This window comes from Mytilus trossulus, chromosome 2 (genome assembly GCF_036588685.1).
Source record: "Mytilus trossulus isolate FHL-02 chromosome 2, PNRI_Mtr1.1.1.hap1, whole genome shotgun sequence".
Taxonomy (NCBI): domain Eukaryota; kingdom Metazoa; phylum Mollusca; class Bivalvia; order Mytilida; family Mytilidae; genus Mytilus; species Mytilus trossulus.
The window spans coordinates 21847855-21862496 of NC_086374.1; the positions used below are offsets into that span (position 1 = coordinate 21847855).

General features: G+C 32.0%; 1 protein-coding gene and 1 long non-coding RNA gene across 3 annotated transcripts; both read left to right on the top strand.

Annotated features, from left to right (window-relative positions):
• Nucleotides 1-431: 431 nt before the first annotated feature.
• LOC134706732 (uncharacterized) lies at nucleotides 432-6067 on the top strand. The gene is made up of 3 exons (XR_010105652.1): nucleotides 432-482; nucleotides 1144-1215; nucleotides 5123-6067. It is a non-coding gene; the product is annotated as an uncharacterized LOC134706732 (long non-coding RNA).
• Nucleotides 6068-7174: 1107 nt separating this feature from the next.
• Nucleotides 7175-13370, top strand: LOC134706731 (uncharacterized). Of its 2 annotated transcripts, XM_063565931.1 has the most exons (4): nucleotides 7176-7510; nucleotides 9817-9966; nucleotides 10905-11063; nucleotides 12631-13370. In XM_063565931.1, the coding sequence occupies exons 1-4, from the start codon at nucleotides 7276-7278 to the stop codon at nucleotides 12915-12917; spliced, it is 831 nt and encodes a 276-aa protein (XP_063422001.1). In that variant the 5' UTR covers nucleotides 7176-7275; the 3' UTR covers nucleotides 12918-13370. The 2 variants fall into 2 exon arrangements, with proteins under 2 accessions (XP_063422002.1, XP_063422001.1); XM_063565932.1 differs by lacking the exon at nucleotides 10905-11063 and having other exon boundaries at nucleotides 7175-7510.
• Nucleotides 13371-14642: the final 1272 nt, after the last annotated feature.

Genomic DNA, 14642 nt, shown 5'->3' on the forward strand with positions numbered 1-14642 from the left:
TTCCCGTCTGTAATATCTCTTGATTTTCACCAAAAAAAACAAACATACAATTACCAAACCAGAAGCACGATTTACTAAAGATTTTGGTTAGATACGAACAATCTAATTAATCAACAATTAAAAGAACAATGCTTTTATTTACAGTTTATGTTTATCTTAACAATTACAGCAATTCTTTAACAATGAGTGGATCCCATCTGATTCATGTTCCTTAGCCTGTAGTTTATTATGTCCAGTTTCGTTGTGTTTTTTGTCAGAGTATTGTGCGTTTCTTTTTTGAGAATCTATATGATTGCGTCATTGGTGTCTTTAAATTTTTCTTATTCATATTCATAAATATTCAAGACATAAAATTACTTTTTGTTTATTGAAAGAAGTAAATTGTAACAGGTGCAATTTGAAAATACAAGAGAAATGCATTATCTTTATTTATTATAGATGAAAATGACGTAACACTAAATTCCATGAAGCTGGACAATCAGGTAACATAATTTAGAGACAGAGACATTTACATACATTACAGACCAGCATAGTCTATCTATAACAGAATGATCCAAAGCTTACTAATTTTCAGAACCATCATTTATTATCCAAATATTACAAATTAATATAAATATTCATTTTAAAAATGATGATGATTATGATGATAATAATGACCTTTTATTTGACAAAATATTTCAAATCAGAATTTTTATAAAATTAAAATTATATTCCTAGTATTTAACAAGCGTTCAATGGGATAAGAAACAAGCAAAATAAAAACCCAAACATTGTCTTTAAATATAAAATTTACCAAAAAAAATGTCTACGATCAACTTTGATAAAGAAAGTTACAAGGATTTTTCATATTCAGAAGCACATTTTTTTCTAGTCAAGATCATGCATATCTATTTCAATAAAGCAAACATCTAAAAACAGTTTATCTTTTCAAAGCAATTGAAAACAAACTCCATTTGTAGTTTATATCAAAGACAGTGATTTGGATAAGACAGAAGCTATATAGCAAACATGTTTACTCGGCAAAAAGCACAGTTGCATTAAAACATTTTACTTTAGTCTTTTGTGTAGTTGAACGTATAATGTTTTTATTTTGTATTAAAGAGTCACAATTAAAATAGCACATGCTTACATCTAATGTTTTAGGCATATGTAATATGTGAAACAGTCCTACGAGCACAAGAAGAAGAAAGAAATTTTGATAAAGTCACTTTATCTGTAAGTTTACATAAAGTTACATTAGATATTGTGTAAGTAAAATTTATATCTAGCAGACATTCAAACTAAGAAACGTGACTCTCGCGATAAAGTTAAACAGCAAAAAAGGTCTACAAATAGGTCAAATAATTGTTATTATATTCGATTCTTAACAAAAGATATTTCCAGTAAATTAACATTTTACCTTCCACCTACGACAATATTAATGACGCAATATTGTTTTTGTCTGTTGTCCGCCACGGTCCGTTAGTCTTTCTATTGTATGCAGCTTTAAATGAGAAGTTGTTGAATGAGTGCATGAGTGCTAATGAGACAACTCTCCTTCTAATTCCCAATGTGTAAAAGTAAACAATTGTAGGATAGAGTAAGGCCATAGACAAGGACCATTAGCACACACGGAAAAACAAGCTATAAATGGCCCTAATCACTGTAAAACAGGAAAACCAACATTATAAACTTTATAAAAGACGAGAAACGAGAAACACCTAATTTGATTCAAATGTGAACTTTTTAGTACATAAGTAAAGTTAGTTTTTTTACTAAAATTTCAAGGTTTTGTAACCATGGCTATATGATAGTGAAAGGTGGGTTCACTGGACGAACATTATTATTGGCTTTACTCTTGAAAACTATAAAAGAGGGAAAGACACAAACAGAAACGAATGACTACATTGTAGATAGGTTCTACAGAAAATAAAATGATGTAACTCATCAAATTTCTCCTTATTGTGTTATTTGTAATTAAATGACTTAAAACATTTAAAAAAATATTCTGATTGGATATGTCATTTGAAACAAACAAGATCACAATCTGACAGTGTGCATATGAATTATTGTTCCATAAAAAATGTATGTATAACAAATATACCGTATTCTCTCCAAGATAAATTCTATAAGGGGTGTCAATCAAATCTAACGCTATCAATTAATCACAAGTTTTCCATTTAACGATTCCTACAAATGGGAGATGTACATATTCTTTTCTCTTTTATGATAGCTGTATTTTCAATATTTCAATATTAGATCTTCAGTTCTTTATTGTGTGGTGCTTTTTTGTGGTTTTGTGTGACATTCGCCTTTTTGAAAATGACGTTTAGTGTGACGTTCATTTACACTGCACAAGTACACTTCTTTGTTATTAAAGGGGCCAGCTGACGCCAGCTTTCGGGTGCGAGAATTTTTCGCTGTGTTGAAGACCTCATTGGTAGCCTTGCGCTGTTTTCTTCTTTACTATTTGACATATACCCATTTCCATTCTCAGTTTTATGTTGAAACCAATGTTCTTGAAGGTTACAATACACCATTAGATTTTATGGGCGCAGCCATTTTATGAGCATAACATGGTATTCAGAATTAAGAGTATGGCGAATCCTGATTGGTCGATATGTGCGCCCGTTATTTTTTATTTTTAGAGACTTCGTGCACTCTGCTTTATACAAAAGGCAAAATAAAAATTATTCCGTAGCCCTAAAGGCACTGAGATGACTTTTCAACGCTACGACAAGACACGTATTTTTAAGGGTAAAATTGATAGGCATGGGAGATAAGTACAAAATACGCTAAGAAAAGCAACGCGAACCTATATTTTTTGGACCAAAAAATACTGTCCTAATAATTTTTCTTTGATTCTAGCAAGGTTTCGTTAAGAAAATCAACTTTCTAAAGTCTGTATCTCGAAAAAGGCTACCATTGTCGCCTATGGGGAAATTAATTGTTTATTTTAACCTATACAGCATCGACATTTCTTTATCATAGTGCTCAAAAAGTGTCAAAAACAGTCATTTTTACTTGACATTTGATGGGAAACCGTATTTTTTGGTGACAAATGAAATATTGATTATCTAGTTTTTAAGCTATAGTCTGTTTCATATTGGTATTGCGTTTTACCTTAGAAACAAGGGTGGGCTCGACTTTTGACTTACTGTGGAACGAATATGTCATTTTCTGAAGTTCTGCTGATTTGTTCGAAAAGAGCAAGTACACGTCTAGAGTTTGTGAATATAAATCGATTTTTAAACATAACAATCTCAACCCAAGTGCTGTTATCGAGATTACCAAATTCAGCGAAAATGTACGGAAATGATCTCCTTCGAACATTGAAATGTTCACACGAATAACAAACTAAAAGAATAAAAAAAGCACGCCATTTTGTAGTTAACAAACAGTTATCGATGTCAAAACACAAATATTAACACATATTCTATATTTTGAAATGCTATAGTCTGTTTCAAAAATGTACTTTTATACGAAAATGGTTTCATTTAAAACTGTTATTCAAAATTCACCGTAGTAGTAATATATTGGATTGGTTTTGTTATCAATATAATCAGTACTTAATGATATATAAAGAATCATCGGAGAAAGTGGGCATAATCTTCAGTCCTTTTTTAACAGAACCGCATTTACTCCAAAAAACAGATTTTTTTTCTTCACATTTTTCGACTGGGGTCACCTCCGATAAAAAATTGTGAAAATTCAAAGAGTAAAGCCAGAACGGTTTGAAGATGATTTATTTGTGGCATATATATTTGTGCATCTAACGCAATATGAATTGCACGATACAAGAAAGTATTAAATACCGTATAGGTTACAATACACCATTAGATTTTATGGGCGCAGCCATTTTATGAGCATAACATGGTATTCAGAATTAAGAGTATGGCGAATCCTGATTGGTCGATATGTGCGCCCGTTATTTTTTATTTTTAGAGACTTCGTGCACTCTGCTTTATACAAAAGGCAAAATAAAAATTATTCCGTAGCCCTAAAGGCACTGAGATGACTTTTCAACGCTACGACAAAACACGTATTTTTAAGGGTAAAATTGATAGGCATGGGAGATAAGTACAAAATACGCTAAGAAAAGCAACGCGAACCTATATTTTTTGGACCAAAAAATACTGTCCTAATAACTTTTCTTTGATTCTAGCAAGGTTTCGTTAAGAAAATCAACTTTCTAAAGTCTGTATCTCGAAAAAGGCTACCATTGTCGCCTATGGGGAAATTAATTGTTTATTTTAACCTGAAGCTACTGAACTATAAATTGAAACAAAAAGAAAGAGAGATTTGTGTTATGGTAGCAGCCCGCCAAGTACATAAAATTCGTAAATGTGTGCAATAAGAAAATGTTCCTTTTTTTTTTAAATGGCACCATTACTGACTCACAGTTTTTTGTATTGGTATCAATTGGAAACGAAACTTTTGTAAATAATTTTAAATAGTAAAGTGCCAAAAGTGCGGTTTGCACTATTATTTTTATTATTTTCAGTGATAATAAAGAGGGCTTATCTAAATAAACATTTACTCTAAGCACTACACATAGTTTTGTTTTGTTTTTGTTCTTTTTTTCTCTCTCCGCTAAACCTAAACGATAAACACAACCTCACAAATACTTTTTGGAATTTTGGATCCTCAATGCCCTCCAACTTTGTACTTGTTTGGCTTTATAAATATTTTTATATGAGCGTCACTGATGAGTCTTATGTAGACGAAACGCGCGTCTGGCGTACTTAATTACAATCCTGGTACCTTTGATAACTATTTACACCACTGGGTCTATGCCACTGCTGGTGGACGTTTCGTCCCCGAGGGTATCATCAGCCCAGTAGTCAACACTTCGGTGTTGATTATCCCAGGCATCGATTACCTAACCGTATTTGGCATAACTTTTTGGAATTTGGGTTTATAAATATTTTTATATGAGCGTCACTGATGAGTGTTATGTAGACGAAACACGCGTCTGGCGTACTAAATTATGGTCCTGGTAACTTTGATAACTATTCAATGACTTATTAAAAAATGATATATAAAAAAAAGAAATTGAATTTGGCAGTTTACTTGAAAACGATAATTTATTTTTGTTATGAAATATGTGTAGAATTAAATAGTTTAAAGGTTCTTCTTGTAGGCGTTGATGAGATGAAACCTACAGCCGCATTGGTGGACATTCTACTACTATCACTACGGGATGTTTAGTGATTTGGACTTTCTAGTCGAGTCACTTATATAATGTCGACATAGAGATCTTGATTTGGAATTATATAATCATTCTGCAAAAAGACAATGGCTGTTTTCACTGATGAGTCTTATGTAGACTAACCGCACCGATGTATCTAATTATAAGCCTGCATGGTTCCTGTTTTCTGGTCTGTGCTTTAAATAAGCATAAAAGAATTTTAAACCTAAAACATATATAAATTCCACATATTTTCAGGCATTTCCGTAAATTATAATGTTTCGGATTCGGGCTATGTTTATATACAAGATTCATCGCAAAAATAATCCGGCCTTGGTGGATGAATTTTAATGTAGTTAGTTTTGTGTAAGAAGTAGTAATTTGGAAGGATTAATATGCAAAAATGGAAGAATCGATAAGAAAAAAATGTTATGGCTATTTTTTATTTCAAAATAACTAGATATTCCAAATGTGCATAATAAGAGGTTTAAAAAATGTGCATAATAAGAGTTTTAAAAAATCTGCAAAATATGAATGACTCGAAAGTCCTGCCTCAAGACTTGAACTTTTGTAATGTCCAGATATCGCTTTTTTCTGAATAGGGTTCAGGACCTTCTCGCTTCTTATTTCCATTACACAGCTCTTAGCAATATCAATCCATATTTTTAGAATGTGCATTTGTTGCACTATATTGTTGGAAAACCAAAAAATATGTTGAACGTTAATTTTTAAAGTTATGTGACAAACAAAGTGTCCAGTGTTTATTGGAATATACCTCTTTTAAAGTTTTATGAACAAAGACAAATACATAAAAATTACTTGTAAAATAATGACGAATTGTAGAGCTTGAACAAAAGAGACAAAAACTAATTGATATTATGTTTTAATGAGAATCAAACGTGCTTTGTAAATCTATGTTGTATTGTAGCTACAAAAAAATTCTTTTCGTGTCTTTTTGTCAATACTTAGACATCTACCCATCTTCACACGACTTGTCATATGCTTTCATGTGAATCATTGTAATTTTTTGGTTTGATATATCTCGGCAAAGGGTATATGAATGAAAAACGGTTACTTCATATTTGATCATCAATATATCAAACAGTTCAAAAAATATACACTACACAAAATGTAAACAAAAGCACAAAAAAAAATGTTAATAGATGTTAAACTTTGATAAACTGCAAATACTTAAGTACCTCATAAAAACGTGAACATACTGGTACTATCTTAACATAAACTTGTATAAAATTAAGACATATGCATGTGAAGTATATACTCAATTCGAGAAAAAAAATTAATTTTTTAAGCTTTGCATATAACTAAATGTATTTATAAAGAAAAGCTGCATTCATATAGTTTATTCACATTTCCGTATACTGCATGTGTATTCCTGTGTCATACTTTTCATGCTTCAGAATCATACAGAAGTATCAGTAAAATTCCAATTGCAACTGATTTCACCTAGTACGTTCTCTTTCATTCCAGTACGTCATACAGTAGCGAATTCAGGGGGTTCGGGAGTTGGAATAGTGTCCCCATTCAAATGCATTGATCGTTAAAAAAAGGCGGTATAATACTACCTCCTTTTTAAACGATCAATACATTTGAATTGAGACATATAGATGGAACCCACCTTCTTTATCCAGTATTGGGAACCCCCTTTGAAAAATGACTGGCTCCGGTACTGTAACATCCAAAACATCTAATAACGATTCTGTATTGTTTTATTCTACGCAATCAGCAAGTTCTTTCACAAATGAGATCTCTCAATTGACAAATGCAAATCCGATAGAGCTCGCGATATTTTAAATATAAACACTCATTTTTAATATTTTTTTAAATACTATACATTGTCATTTGCCCTGAAAAATGTCTCACGTTCCATTCCAATTTACCAACACAATTCTATTTTTGAATTTAATCAATTTTTTTTGTTGTTAATTTAGATAAGATAATGACTGATTGAATTTCAATAGTACATGTTGCTAACGTAAACAAACCTTCAACCAGGAAGATTTAAACATATTATGCAGTAATTGCGCACTCCTAATATTTTCTAAGTAATGATTTGAAAATTAACATGAACGTATTTGACTTAAAGAATGACAATTGCAAGCGCCCTGTGCCAAGGAATAGACAACTTTGTCGAATGTTCAGTAGCCGTGCGGATAGCTTTTTTTCTTATACCTGTGGCAGTTGTTCTTCAAGCATTTGGAGTTGGAACAGCGGCATGGTCAAATTCAGATTCTTCGCGTCAAGGTCTTTGGACGTATTGTTATGACGAAAGAGAATTTTCGTGCTGTGAAAGTATTTATGATAAAACAGGAGAAACACCAGGTTTGTACGTAATTGCATCTACCCAGTTTTACCAATTATTCATTTTAGAAATGCATCTGTTCTTTAAAACACATTTCTTTTTTGGGCACCAGTTATTCATTTCAGCAAGTCTAAAACATAATTACACATTTATGTTGACATTGTTATGTTACTTTTCTGTCTGTTTACAGAATGCTGAATTATTTGAAACACGAAGGTTTGAATTTGTCAATTCCTAAGGATACAGAAAATATGATTAAAAATATCTGTTTTTTGTCAAAACTGATGCTGTTGGTGGGAAATTTTTGTTTCGTTGTTTTCGTTGTTTTTTTCCGGATTTGTTGTCTCTCTATCGATTTATGTCTTTTGAATAGCGGTATACTATTGTTGCATTTATATATATATATATATATATATGGTACGTACGTAAATGTTTTTGGTCATATTTGTTCAAATTATTATATGCAACTGGCCGCCACTTGAAGGTGAAAAATGTACATCAATGCCTTTAAAATTGATTCGCCAATTTTATTTGCGTTCTTGGTTACACGTATCAGATTGTAAGCTGTTCAATGCATAATTTAATACATTTTTAAATTAAATTATGTGATTGACTTATTATTTTTTTCCCATTTTTGTGTGCCAAATAAGTACCAAGATCATGTCTCCTCGTCTGTGCACACTATGTTTAACCAAACTATAATCAGTTTATAGCTGCAATATAATGGACCAATCAGGTTGCTACAGATGTGATTATCATAATTATGGGTGGATAAATGAAGCATCACTTAGAAAACCAAGTTACAGGAATTTCCTATCAGTTAAGAAGTAAAATAAGTATTCGTGCCTTAAACAACTGTGGTAGGGAAACTTGCTTTGCATAGTGTAAACGCAAAAATAGAACACCTCGTCAGTCCCTCTAAATACTTTCCGATATTATTGAATTAAGTTTGGAGTTTTTCGAAACTCGACAAAAAAAGTGATCAATATCGATAAACGACTCTGGACCAATTCAGCCACAGAGTCATCCTTTTATTTTTCAATTCAAAGGAACAAAGCATTCTTTATTTACTTGAAAGACAAGTATTTTAACAAGTATTTTAATTTTAATTTTAATTTTCATTTTATATTTAAAATAAGGATTAGATGATGATGAATGAATAATCCAGAATTCCCCATTTTTATCGTTGCTGTTAAATCAACAAGGTTATTCTAGAAAACTTATTGTGGTCGAAAAACTTAAATCATTTCATTAGTTTAAACGCTTCTCATTATAAAAATGTATAGTATAGCAAATATGTCCTTCCACATGTCTACACATGAAGGCATTACTGGAAATGAATGCGGCCATTGTCGTCCTTTACTTTTGTTACTTTGAACCATGAACAGGCATTCAGGCTACAGTTGTGGCCCTTTTCGTTATTTTCCAGAATTCACCTGATAGCCGCTTTGGGCAATTGTTATCTTATAGTTCGTTTCTGTGTGTGTTGTATTGATTGTCGTTAGTTTTTTTGTTGCATTTCAGTGTTTCGGTTGTTTCGTTGTTTTCCTCTTATAATAGTATTTATGACTTTCGACCAGCGGTAACCTACTATTGCCTTTATTTAGTGATTTCTTCCTATTAACATTTATATGTGAAGGAGTTATGTAGAAAAACTACTTTACTAACTTCAATCATGCAACATTCTATAAGTTTGAAAACAGTCACTTTGAATACTATCTTCTTACCTCATTTCGAACTTTTAATCACTTCTGGCACACACCTGAGTGTATCAGAATTGAAAAGCTGGTGTAGTCAAGCTTCAAACGTGCATTTGTATTGTATGTGGAATCGTATATTTCGATTTGTTAAAGGGTCAGTTTGAAAAATAAGATATTTAGATAATGACAGCAACTGTAACACAAATATTGGTAGATCGAAATTAAATTCTGCATATTAAATCAAAACAGTAATGACTATGTTTGAAGTTGAATAAAGAATCTCAATAATATAACATACGAATAAGGAGATGCAAGACAACTCTCAATCCAAGTCACAATGTATAAAAAGTTAACAATTATTGGTCAAAGTAAGGCAGTCTTAGCTCACACCGGACAGCAATGTATAAAGAGCCATCAAATCACCAGTGTAACTCAACGCAAACTAAAACCAACTGTTTATCTATATAAAACACGAAAAACAACAAACAACAAACCACAACCACTGAATAACATCACAACCACTGATTAACATGTACATCATATACATTATAAAATCTATTCAGTTAAATTTGTAATTTCATTTGTGGTACTTCCTTAACATTTCATTTCAATTCATTTTTTTACAGTTTGGTTGATTTCAACACAAGTGTTTCAATGTATTTCATGTTGCATGGGTTTGATTACCTTGGTAATGTTTGTATTACTAACATGTGTTACAAAAACAATGCAGAAAAGTAAAGTCAGTTATACCACCATAGTATTTTGTACGATGACAGGTAGGTGTATTTAAGTTGACACTTTTGTTTTAGAAATGTACCTTGTCCGATATGTATTCTGTTTGGAAATTCAACCATTTCAACAATGTTAAGAATGTTGGTTGAAACCTAACGTTAAAGCCACTTTCGAAAATGATTATTCAACTAAACCAATTGTTGAAATCAAACTCAAACTTGTTTGACAGGCATGCCTTGAAAATACCTGTTTAAACTTGCCACAAGAATTTAGAAATGCATACATTCCAAAATAGAAATATTCCTTCTTCATCTCTTGAGCTTCATTCAGCTATTAAAATGCAGACTAGATTATTTTTGTTCTGGTAAAAAAACATTGACGAGTATAAATCGGATCAACGTACCACGATTAGGAACCAAGAAAACGTGACAGGAAGATTGAGAATGCATTCAAAATATATGTTTAAAAATCATCCATAACATTACTTCGGTAGTAAGTTATTACTTTTTAAACAAAGGGACGTCTCTAAAAACTGGTAGGATAAAACGTTTGATTTTATCTTGGAACAGTATATCTAACATCAATATATATGTATCTGTATCTGATTTGATCAACCGACAGAACGAACGGATTTAACATGAGTCATATCTCTGACTTGGTTTAGGTATTTCTTGTAAAATATCAGTATTCAAAACTGTACTTTTAAATTGATCTCATTCGTTGGAAGCAATGATAGTTACTACGAATAGCACAAAAAAAACCCCACAATAAACAGGTTGAATTGAATTTCGAATCTATAACAAAATTTAATGACACATATTATGGAAAATATTGCCGTTTGTATAGCAGAACGACGAGACAAGAACACAACAATAACATACTAAAATATTCTTCATTCTTAATTGAGACCACAAATTTTCTAAATATATACTCAGAATGATGAATTTATGTATGGACTTAATTGTGAATCATTATTCTGTAGGATTTTGTTTGATGGTGAGTGTAAGTATCTATGGTGACAATTACCGGGATTCACACTGGTTGGACGATCATCAGCTGTCTGGTTCCTTTATTATTGTTCTCATTGCTTTCTTCCTGCACTCTGTAGTTGCAGTTATTTTATTGGTTACTGAATGTCAAGGTATGTTTGCTTATGTAAAACATATGCATAAATGTTTGAGTCCAAGTAGTTTTTTGAGAAACTCGTAATATTTCCTCACGAAGACAACATATTGGGAAAAAAAAAGAATGCGTCTAGTAAAACAAATCGATGTATACATATTAAGATGTAACAATTAAAATTCATACAGTTGAAAAACCTCGAAGACAAACTTCTAAAACCTACAAATGGATAGAGTGTGATCCTTCTCTCAGATGTTTTTTTGTAAATTTGTAAACAGTGTCATCAAGTTACCCAAGACTTCATCGTTCTTGTCCATCTAATTAGATTGGACACGCGTCTTTACGCATTGTATTAAGCTTTTTTCACAAACTATATGGTCACTATTTTGTGTATTAATTTCATTTTCGATCTTAAATAAAGGCAACAGTAGGATACCGCTGTTCAAAACTCATAAATCCATGGACAAAAAACAAAATCGGGGTAACAAACTAAAACCGAGGGAAACGCATTAAATATAAGAGGAAAACAACGACACAACACTGAAATGTAACACACACAGAAACGGACCAAGCATCAGACAAAATCCAACAAACATAACATCAAAACCAAATACACGAATTTGGGATAGACAAGTACGGTGACACGTCTTATCGCAATGTGAATTTACACTAAAAAATAAGAGAAAACAGACGACGCAACGTTAAAATGTAACACACACAGAAACGAACAATAATATAACAATGGCCATCTTCCTGACTTTGTACAGGACATTTTTAAAGGAAAAAATGGTGAGTTGAACCTGGTTTTGTGGCATGCCAAACCTCGCACTTTAATGGCAATGTTAAATATAACATTGAAATGACAACATAATATTACAGGACTACAATACAAATAAATAGGAGAACATATTAGACAAAGAAACACATGATTAACAGATAACAAAATGCATCAGGTTTAAAATTCAATACGCCAAAAACGAAATGTAATGAAATCTTGGTGGCAATATACAAAGTCAGCAAAGGCTAGCTGCATTCTCCCAAACCATTGGTTGTAAAACTTTGGTTATGAAGTATGATCAAGACAAAGGGTGGCATTAGTGAAAATCCTTGGTTTTTTTGCAGGTTTCGAATTGGGTCATCTCTAGAGTTGCGTTTAATTTTGAGGACTGTTTGGTCGTGATTATGTTTCTCTATCTTTCAAACATGTATGTTCTCTTGGTATTTTGTAAGGGATTTGCATCGTGCTCAATTGCACTATAGACTAGGTTTGGCCACAGCACCAAAATTATTGCACCAATAAAGTCAAAACAGTAAAAGTCTGTTGTTCTAATATCCATTTTATTTCCACGATTATGACTAAAATATATATATATATATTTTTTCTCTCATCAATTATGCACTGACAATTTGAGGCTCTACAAAAGAGTCAACGTTTTATTTGTAATATACATCTAAAAATGAAGGCATTTAATCAATGCGTAATATGTTACAACTGGAACAAAATTGGAGGTAAAAATTTCGATCATTGAAAGACTTTCTGTCTAAATAAGTATTACTGAAATACATATGATTTGCCTACTTTTCAGATCGACCTTCTTCCAGGATATACCCAAATGAAACAAGACAAGCACCTGTTCAACCTTCAGCTCCGCCTTTGCCAGTGATCCCACCTACCTCAGCTACCAATCAAAACTTATCTACAGACCAAAACGAATGTATAATCTGCATGGAAAGACCAAAGCAAACTATTTTTCTGGACTGTGGACATATTGCTTGTTGTGATATATGTTCAAATACATTGATGTCTAGTGAAAGAAAATGTCCAACATGCAGAACGTTCATTCGAGAAAGCAGACGCTATTATAACGCATGACCAGATGTTTTTTTCTTGAATCGTGGACCGAAAGAAACAAGACAAATCATTGCGAAATTATTACAATGCTTCAATATATAACCGAAATATATTGTAAAATGTGTATAATTAAAAACTATTATAAATTCTATCATGCAAGGCACCAAAGCAAACGAAAGAAGGTAAAACTCATCATTGAAGGGCAATAACTCTAAATAGAAGGTGTTGGACGATTTCCTCGTTGATCTTGTCTTGCTTATTATTTAGTCTTTAGTTTTTCTCTACCTTCTTCACTTTTTGCCAAATCACAAAATAGATGACATTCTACTAACGTGTATTAGCAAAATTTAACTTGTCAGTATATCTTGCCTTGTTGTTAATTTAGTGATATAAAGTGTCTATTTATCGATCTTGTTATTTTTATCACGCAAGGCATCAACGCCAAATAAATGGTAAATAAAGGCAACAGTAGTATACCGTGGTTTGAAATTCATAAATCGATTGAGTAAAAAACAAATCCGGGTTACAAACTAAAACTGATGGAAACACATCAAAATATAAGAGAAGAACTACGACACAACAGAAACACAACATTAAAATGTAAATAAGGCAACAGTAGTATACCGCTGTTCAAAACTCATAAATCCATGGACAAAAAACAAAATCGGGGTAACAAACTAAAATTGAGGGAAACACATTAAATATAAGAGAACAACGACACAACATTAAAATGTAACACACACAGAAACGGACTAAGCATTAGACAAAATCTTATGAGAATAACAAATATAACATCAAAACCAAATACATGAATTTGGGATAGATAAGTACCGTGACACGTCTTATAGAAATGTGAATTCACATTCAAAAATAAGAGAAAACAAACGACACAACGGAAACACAACGTTAAAATGTAACACACACAGAAAAGAATAATAATATAACGATGGCCATTTTCCTGACTTGGTACAGGGCATTTTAAGAAAATAATGGTTGAACCTGGTTTTGTGGCATGCCAAACCTCTTGCTTTTATGACAATGTTAAATATGACACTAAAATGACAACATGCAATGACAGGACTACAATTCAAATAAATGGGACAACATATATGACAGAAAAACACACGAACAATAGCTAACAAAAGGTACCAGGTCTAAAATTTAATACGCCAGATGCACGCCTCGTCCACACAAGACTAACTATCGAGGCCCAGAGAAAAAAAGTTCGAAAGCTAAAACAAGTACAATGCCGAAGAGCACTGATGACCCAAAGTTCCAATAAGTTGTAAATCATCAATAAACAACCCCAAAAAGAAGTTGTCATACGATTTCCTCATTGATATGGTTTTGCAGATCATTTAGTGTTTAGTTTTTCTCTATCTTTTCAGTTTGTGCCCAAACTCAAAAGAGGTTAAAATAAAATCCCCTTAAGGGCAATCACTCCTTAAAATGATGACAATCTACCACATCAGCAAAATTTAACTTGTCAGTATATCTTGCCTTGTTGATCAGTTTTGTGATTTAAAGTGTCTATTTATGTATTGTCATTTTTATCATGCAAGGCATCAACGCAACAAAAATGGTAAAAATCATCATCAAAGGGTAATAACTCCAATAAGGCAGTTTACTCCTTGGTGACTTTATTGTTGAGCTTGTCTTGTTGATCATTTTTGCTTATTCAAGATTGTATCTTATATCATAATTTTTAAGATATAAGGCAAAACTTGTATTTTACTCCTGTGTTCT

Bases quoted from the DNA above. Each gene is read 5' to 3' on its own strand.
- LOC134706731 (XM_063565931.1), top strand. From the start codon at position 7,276: ATGACAATTGCAAGCGCCCTGTGCCAAGGAATAGACAACTTTGTCGAA. The intron at 7,511-9,816 runs GTTTGTACGTAA...ATTTTTTTACAG, and splicing joins TAAAACAGGAGAAACACCAG to TTTGGTTGATTTCAACACAA. The intron at 9,967-10,904 runs GTAGGTGTATTT...ATTATTCTGTAG, and splicing joins AGTATTTTGTACGATGACAG to GATTTTGTTTGATGGTGAGT.